At 37.9% G+C, this 9,162-nt stretch overlaps 1 protein-coding gene across 1 annotated transcript in view; it reads right to left on the bottom strand.

Annotated features, from left to right (window-relative positions):
• Positions 1-5,358: 5,358 nt before the first annotated feature.
• trappc3 (trafficking protein particle complex subunit 3) overlaps positions 5,359-9,162 on the bottom strand; it is an 11,993-nt gene continuing 8,189 nt past the window's right edge. Inside the window, exons 4-5 of the mRNA XM_037693454.1 lie at positions 8,420-8,602; positions 5,359-5,721 (exon numbers count right to left, since the gene is read on the bottom strand). Of these exons, the coding sequence (XP_037549382.1) occupies positions 5,602-5,721; positions 8,420-8,602 (303 nt within the window). The 3' untranslated portion in view covers positions 5,359-5,601. The remainder of the gene's footprint in view (positions 5,722-8,419; positions 8,603-9,162) is intronic.

The raw sequence follows: 9,162 nt of genomic DNA, 5'->3' as shown, positions 1-9,162 counted from the left end.
AGCAAGAGCAATGGCAACAGTGGAAAGGAAAAACTCCCCTTTAACAGGAATAAACCTACAGCGGAATCAGGCTCAGAATGAGCGGCCATCTGCAATTTGTCCTCCAGCAGTCTAAGCCTATAGCAGCATAATTAAGTGATAGCTCAGGAAACTCAAGCCGACCCTAAATAGGATTTATGAAAAAGGAAAGTTATAAGCCTAGTCTTAAAAGTAAACAATGTGTCAGACTCACGGACAGAAACTGAAAGTTGATTGCACAAGAGAGGAGCCTGATAACTGAAAGCTCTGCCTTCCATTGTACTTTTGGAAACTTTAGGAACCATAGATAAACCTGCAGTCTGAGAGCGAAGTGTTCTGTTAGGAACATATTGAACAATAAGTTCTGTACTATAAGATGGCGCTAGGCTGTTGAGAGATTTCAAAGTTGGAAGTAAGATTTTAAATTATATTCTGAATTTGACAGGGAGCCAAAGGAGATAAGCTAAAACTGGAGTAATATGATCTCTCCTATCACCTCACATTAAAACTCTGGCAGCAGAATTTTTGGATCATCTGAAGAATTTTTTGAGTTTTAATTTTTTGGACATCCAAATAATTCAAGAATTACAATAGTCCAGCCTACACGTGATGGACCAGTTTTTCTGCATCATTTTTGGACAAGATGTTGCTAATTTTTGTGATATTACTTAGGTGGAGGAAAGCAATCCTGGTAATGTTTTTAATGTGGAGGTTAAAAGACATATCCTGATCAAAAATAACACCAAGGTTTTTTTTTTTTACATTAGAACTGGAGTCCAAATTAATGACATCCAAAGGAAGTGAACAGCTGCAAAGTGTATTCCTAAGATGCTCAGGTCCAAAACAACAACCTCTGTCTTGTATGAGTTTAACATAAAAAAACTAAAGGTCATCCAGGTTTTTCTGTCTTTAAGACATGCTTGTAATCCAAGTAACTGATTGGATTAATCAGGTTGCATGTATAAATATAACTAAGTATCATTAACAATAACATTTTATCCCATGCTGTTTACCTAATGGAAGCATATACTATAACGATTAAAGAGTATTCCTGCAAGCACTGAACCCTGAGGAACTCCATGAATAACTTTGGTGTAAGAAGATTCATTATTTACATATACAAACTAGAGTCTATCAAATAAATATGATTTAAACCATTTTAAAGTTGTTCCTGCAATCCCAATTTCAGATTCAAGCTTCTGTAGTAAAATATTGTGATTAACTGTATCAAATGCAGCACTGAGGTCTAACAGCGACCAGACACAAGTCCATGTCTGAGGCCATGAGAATATCATTAGTAACTTTCTCCTGTTACCCGTCTCTGTGCTTTGATGAGCTCTAAACCCTGACTGAATCTCCTCAAAGAGATGATTTCTGTTTAGATGTTCACACAATTGATTTGCAACTATTTCCTCAAGATTTTTTTGGGGATGAATGTTAGATTAGATATAGATTTATAATTGGTCAGAATTCCTGAATCAAAATCAGGTTTCCTAAGTAAAGGTTTAATTACAGCAACCTTAAAGTGCTGTGGTACGTAACCATTCCTTAAAGACAAATTAAGCAGATCCAAAATGTGGCTATTAATTAGGGGAAATACCTCTTTAAATAGTCTGGTTGGGATGGGATCTAGCAGATATGTTGATGTTTGGATGAAGCTGTTTGACAATTCTAAGAGCTCAACAGGACAAAAAACAGTCCAAACATAACTCAAGTTCTAGTGAGATTTCTAAAGCTACGTCATCTGACAGAGAATCAGAGGCAATAGTAGGAAGGCTGGTGTGAATTTTCTCTCTAACTGAAATATTTTTATTTATAAAGAATCTTATGAAGTCATCACTGCTTGTAGCTGTAGGGATACATGGCACAACAGAGACAGGATGTTCCATTAGTATTGAACAAAAACCTGTGGTTATTTTGCATGCAGGATATTGTTCCTCGATGACCAGGGTTGGGAACAGTTCTATGCCATATGTCAGAATCAGATCAAGAGTGTGATGATAAGAATCATCATCACTGCTGATGGACAAACTGACCACATTTCATCACTCTGCTTTACTTGCTCTACTACCTGTTTGTACTTGTAATTATTTATATCCTTAGCATGTCTTTTCTCCAACTGAAAGTACATCTGGATCTGTCCTTCTGTGCTTGCCTGTTTCTTCTTCCTGTCCTCTCAAACTCCAGCCGGTCAAAGCAGATGGCCGCTCATCCTGAGCCTGGTTCTGCTGGAGGTTTCTTCCTATAGGTTTTCCTTTCCACTGTTGCCATTGCACTTGCTCAGGATGAGAGTACTGCAATGAAGGCAAGATTCAACACAAACTGCTGGCTTGCTTAAATAGATAACATTTACTAAGTGGCTTTTATAATATATGTCAATGTTTTTGCTCAGTGCCCTGAGAGGACCTCTGCTGTGACTTAGCTCTATACAAATGAACTGAGTTGAATGAGTAGATGTGTTGTGTGGACATTTTGGGCAAAACCAACTGACTATTAAATTATTAAAAGCTATGCTCAAGCTATCACTTTAAACATGTGTGCTGGGCCAAAAGGATGGCCCACCACAGAAGAGCAACATCATCAGGTCAGGACTCTGCGGTCTACACTCATCTCCAGGCCAGTGGTCACTCTTTCAGGGATGAAGATGTTCACATCCTGGACAGAGAGGAACGATGGTTTGAGAGAGGAGTAAAGGAGGCCATCTTTGTGAAAAGAAACCGTCCATAATTAAACAGGGGCAGAGGCCTCCGTGTTCAACTGTCCCCCTCTTAGAATGCTGTTATTGCTAGTATCACTCAGCCTCCTGTGAATAGTAAACAGCCATCAGTGTGCTAATGATCCATTGTTAGGCTGATGGTCCTTCTTGAGCATGTGATCAGCTGGTTTTGGTTGTCAGCAGCAAACTGGTTGATCCACTACGCAAAGGTGCTATTTAAGAGACTGAGCTGAATACAGCACCTCAGACTGAAGAAATATTTCGGATGAAAGACGAAACGTTTCTACTTTTTTTTTTTGAATGTCCAGATGACCAGACTTAACTATTTTTAGATTTTTCTGCCTGGATTATTGAGCATGCATCAGGATATTTAAACATAGATGATTATTGAAATCCCCCGTTATTATGACTTCATCAGTAGTAATATAAGTCATACAAAAACCCTGAGAATTCAGACAAAAACTGTGAATAAGGGCCTGGCGGGCAATATATAACAACAAGTAAAAGTAGTTTTTCTGATTACCATTTTGGATGAGAAACAGAAACAACTCAAAAGAATTATAACTAATAATTGATTTAGCAAAAATCAGTAATCCTGATTGAAAGACAGTAGCTACTCCTACACCTCGACCTGTTGTTCTAGGAACATGATGATTTAATTAGCAGGAGTGGATTCATTCATACTAACAAAATCCTCCTATCGTATGCAGGTTTCTGTCAGACAGAACAAATCAATATAATAATCAGTTATCAGGTCATTAACTTACAGGGACTTAGATGAAAGAGACCTGATGTTCAGTAATTCACATTTAATGATTTTATTTTGTTCTGGTAAAATAATTGTTTATTTTAACAAGATTTTTTTAAGATACATTTTTTTACAGCTTATTTTTTGGTTATTTACAGCTCACTGTTGGCCTTCTTGGCGCTGCCACTTCCTGCTGTTGATGTCTCTAAATAATCACTACACCAGACAGAAAGCAGACAATACTGTAATCAAAAAAACCCGCTTGAAGATGGCGTGATGTCATTGTTTTTCTAATCTCAATTATAAACAAAATTAAACTTAAGATCACGTGATATAGAGAAAACACAAAGTGGTCGCTGTTTGGGTCAAACCTTGGAAAAGCATTATGCTTGATCTCAGAGTCTGTATAGTGAATGGCTTTCAATTACGACCACATTAAACTTTAGTTCAGTATCTAGAAACCTGACTGAATTATTGAGACATTTTTGTGATGGCTAAAAAAGCTAAATTAAAAATAAAAACACCTGAACACATGCAGACACAGGGAAAAAAAAAAAAAAAACTTGGTCAGCTTCTGCAAGAAAAACACCTGCTTGTTAAGTTTTCTAACCCCATCCATCGTTTGCCTAAAGAGCCAAATGTACATCACATTTCAGCACTGTACTGTAGTGACAATACCAGGAGAAATGTAGACAGCGGCCTCTGGTGGCCATTTGAAGATCTCCACATCGACTTCCTGCAGAAGTAAAGCAGACAGGGGTGATAGCAGCTGTAACATCTGATGTGTAGAGCCTTGAAGTTTTCCAGTGGTTAATAGCTGACAGAGCTCTCTTGAAAGGAAATCCCTATCAACATCCTCATCCTCTAAGTGCTTCGAGTAGACTTGGGAGTTTGGAACTGATGTTATTCTTCTGTTGCACAATAACACATAAAAAGACGAAGAATAAGAAAAACATGGCTAATGCACCCATAATATCCAGACCAGACCTGTTGCGATTTAAAAAAAAAAGTGGGAATAGGAATGATGTGCGTGTGTGTGAATAGCCATCTGTGTTTTCGATTATTGACGAGGTGTGCATTGGGTGTTGTGGGGAAGTTCTCCTCGTTACTTCTGGGTGACGTAAAACCATTCACAGGTGTGACAACCACAACTAAGTACTTGTGTGATTTCTCTACACACACATTACTTCTGTGTGTTTTGAACAAGTATTAATGAGCATTACATCTGGTATTGTTTGCCTATGCAAGAGCAGATAGAGTAGCCATCCATCCATTTTCTTTACCTGCTTTTCCTTTCCATGTTATGAAGAACTGGGGCCTATCTCCAGCAGGCACTGTGGTCAAGTCCATCACAGTGACACATAAAGACAAACTAAGACAAAAAATGCCACTCACACCCACACATAGGAACAAGTACCAGTTAACCTAGAATCTTTGTTTTTGGTTCATTTGAGGAAAACAAAACACCCAGAGAAAACCCACAAGTGCACCGGAAGAACATGGAAACTCCAACTAGAAAGGCCCCAGGTCGCTAGGTGAACCTGCAACCTTTGTTCTGAGGAGACCGCTTTAACCACTGTTCTGCCGTGCCGCTTGGCTACGATATCTAAAGCATAAACAACAAAAAGGACAGAGTATCATGCATGTTTAAGAGAGCACTGTAAACTATTCAAGGTCTTCTTATAAGCTTTTTACAAGTCATTCAAACCCATGAAAGCACCGCAACATGTATGTGGATTTTATTTGAGGTAACATAAATTACCAAGCCAGACAGCTGGCAGCAATAGTTTTTAAACTCTTGAAATTAATTTTAAAAAAAAAACTAAAATAACTAAACAAACATATAAACTTTATTTTTTTTTTTTTTGAATCAGGGCATAACTTTTTGTTTTTTTAATAAATGAGGGGTAGCGACAAATTTCCAATGTGTCGATTCAACAAACTTCAACTTCCATGTTCCAGTCAGATGTCTAGAATTCTTGATATACAGTCCGTAGTTCACACATAACTTCTCAAACACGTTAAGCTACAAGGAAGAAATGTCCGTTAGGCTTTGCTGATGTTCTTTAGTTGTTCCTTGTATAAATTAGTTGTCTCAGAAGAAACGTTTTTTAGATCTTTACTCCTCTCCGGCTGGAAGGTTCTCTTCAATCCTCTTAATGAACTTCATGCGGATTTCTGTGATGTTGTCCCCTCTGAGAGTGTCCTGGGCGAACTTCACATCCACCGCCATCTGGACCTAAACCAGATTCACATTTATGAGCATGAATATAAATACTTGCAGAAGGAAGCGTCTTTGTTTTTATTTACAGTGGCGCTAGAAAGGTTATTACCTCTTCAAGGTGTTGCGTGGATTAAAGATGTTCTGGTTAAATATAAGTGAGAAATAAAGGTGAACCTAAAGGATCTGCAGTCATTAGGTGCCAACTTCACAGCAATTTCTGATTAACACCAACACTTCTTATCTTGAGATAAAATTTAGCCTTTGGGGTCATTAGGAAGCGTTATCTTTAAAGTAAAAGAAATCACTTTTTATAAAATAAAACCATTTTCATCTGTAAACCATGGCTGTGGTAGTATCATGGTTTGGCACCATTTTGCTTTATTTAGCTTCCTGCATGTTGTTGACTGAAAACTATTGTAAAAATCCAACCATTTGTACAAGAACAGGTAGATAATGTTGAATTTTACCTCAGTTGTTTTTTTGTTTTTTTTAATTGCTGCTGTGCAGACAACGAATAATTTATACCAGTTGGGGTACCGTACTAAAGTCTCGAGTCATTGCTCTTTTTTTTTTTTTTTTTGTCACTAAAAAGTCAAACTTTCTAGTAATCTTTGAAAAATGATCTTAATTAATATTACCACATGCTTTCTAAAAATGTTTCTTTTGAACACCCTGATTTTCAGTCTGGTTATTTCTAAGAGAATGTTTCGTCGATGGGGTATCTGGTAATGATGCACCCTTCGGCCATGTCCGACTAAGAGGAGACCCGGGGGAAGACCCAGGACACACTGGAGAGACTACGTTTCTCGGTTGGCTTGGGAACACCTTGGAGTCCTCCCAGTAGAGCTAGAAGAGGTGGCTGTGGAAAGAGATGTCTGGACCTCCCTGCTCAAGCTGCTGCCCCCACGACATGACTTCGGAAAAAGCAGATTGGATGGATGGAAGGATGGAGGGATGGATGGATGGACACTTAGTTAAGTCACTTAACTCTGACCTATGAATCATTCAGGGATAAAAGTTTCCCAACCCCAGAGAACAAACTGGTGATGTGTCAACACAAAACGGACAACTTAAAGAACTTGTTTAAAATCAGATCTTACAGCACATTGTTACCACCAGTCTGTCACAAATACACAATTTGTTCCATTTTTTTAGATGAAATTGGGAAAAAAAAAATCCTAAAATAAACAATTTTGCAGACATATAATGATATTTTAGCAAAACCGACAATAAATGAGATCAACTGAAAGACATTTTTCTTATAAACATGACTCAACTACCGTACATAACGGTAGTTTCTTTATACGCCTGAAACTTATTTATCTGTCCTTTAATTGTCCCCTGTCCTCTTTTCATTTTTTAAGCACATAATGACTAATATGTTGTCATGGTCATCAAAACTTTGAAAGACCTTCAGAAAGCTTGTGAACACATTAATCAAAAATAAAGAATACAATTAACAAGACGACTTTATCTGTTGTGACACTTAAAGTTTGCTTAATGAGAAGTTTTATCTCGAGTAAAATGAATATAAAAGCTGAAGTAATCCATTTTGTCCATCTTGTATCAGTTTGTAGTTTGTTTTACAAGCTATAACTAGTTGTTCTGTTGTAACATGCTTTTCCTGTAATGTTTTCCATTTTGCACAATTTCCATTTGTTTTTAATATAGCTTTCTTTTCAATTTTTCATTTTCCCCAAATGGAAAGTCCTTTGAAGCCAACGTATGTCCTTACTAAATGTACTAAATAAATAAAAGTGACTTAACTTGATTTAGGCGGGGAGCGACCGAGAACACATAAACTGTTCTATTAAAGTCAAAGCTCACATTTTTAAAGAGCCTGACTTTAATTTAGCAAAAACGCTGGAGAAGGAAATGAAGCAAGCAGCTGAGGTGAGGAAACCCACCAACATTCCAGAGTTTAAGCTGTTCTGTAAGAAGGGAGTGGGTTTTAAACCCTTCAAGCTGAAATGTGGGACATATACCAGAAACATTTAGCTGAAAATACTGCCACACCTGAGTATAAACACACACTAAGCCCAGCGGGGAACTTAGATTTTCCACCTATAAACACTTAATGGATAATTTACCGCACTGAATGACTCAGTTTATTCACTTTTTGTTGAAATGGGCTCTTTTAATTTGATGTTTTTCAAATGTATTTTAGGAGCTGTAGCAGTAGTTTTATCATCATACTTGCTTTATATCCGTCAGCTCGTCCCTAATAAAATAAAACCATATCTAAAGTTACCATCTTACAGGAAAGTTGTGAGACCAGCTAAGTTGTATGGTTAGGAGACAGTGGCATGGATTAAAAAAAGGTAAAAAACAAAAAAAGCAGGAAAAAGAACTGGAAGTGGTAGAGCTGAAGATGTTAAGGTTCTCCTTAGGAGTGACAAGGATGGATAAGATTAGGGATGGAATCATCAGAGGTACAGCACAGGTTGAACAACTGGGAGATAAAGTTAGAGAGGCCAGACTGAGATGGTTTGGACATGTCCAGAGGAGGGACAGTGGATATATTGGTAGAAGGATGTTAGAAATGCAGCTGTCAGGAAAAAGACGAAGAGATATATGGATGCAGTTAGAGAGGACATGGAGGTAGTTGGAATGATGACAGAAGATGCAGAGGACAGAGTGAGATGGAGGAGGATGACTCGCTGTGGCAACCCCTGATATTAGAGCAGCCAAAAGAAAGAAGATGCAAAGTTACCATCTCTAGGGCTCCTCTGAGGACTCCACACAGCAGGTTGGAGTAGATGAGTGTGTTGTGGTTATCTGGCAGCTCTACAAAGTCAGCCAGTGGATTATTCTCTAAAATGAGTGAGAACTCGTCTCCTGCTGGACTCCAGTTGGTCACACTTGGAGTAATTCCCAGGTACATCTTAAAGGCAACCTAACAGTCAGGGGAGAGAAAACAGATGCTTCGTTACACTTTAAATCAGCTAAATAAATATCTCTACTTCTACAATCAACTGAAAGTGGTTTTAGTTACTAATACAGGAGTCTCTTGTTTATCGTGGGGTTCCATTCCCAGCCCCCCTGCAATAAGTGAAAACCGTGAAGTAGGGATAGTAGTACAAGTAGCAGTAGTTTATTTTAATATATATATATATATATATATCAGAATAAACTTTATTGGAATTTCACCGAGGTACAACGCGAATATGTACGTACAGTTGTCTGAAAGATGGGCGAAGTGCACGAAGCTGCAACTACAGGAGAGTGCGGCCATTTTATCCTTATCAGATAATAATCTTAGATAGGAAAAGGGGGGAGAAACATGAGGGTAGATAGTGGTATTACAAAAAAAGATCTTTCACATCTTGTCCATCAGGACACGATTTGAGACATCAAAAAACTCTACCAGCAGCACAATTAAAACATGATTACATGCATTTGACATCAAGGTGTTGAGATTTGTCCATGAGCTTTTTTTTCAGATCAGCCACAGTT

This window comes from Nematolebias whitei, chromosome 19 (genome assembly GCF_014905685.2).
Source record: "Nematolebias whitei isolate Nwh7 chromosome 19, NemWhi1, whole genome shotgun sequence".
NCBI lineage: Eukaryota > Metazoa > Chordata > Actinopteri > Cyprinodontiformes > Rivulidae > Nematolebias > Nematolebias whitei.
Note: the sequence above shows the minus strand (reverse complement) of the source record. Positions and strands in the feature narration are given on the sequence as shown.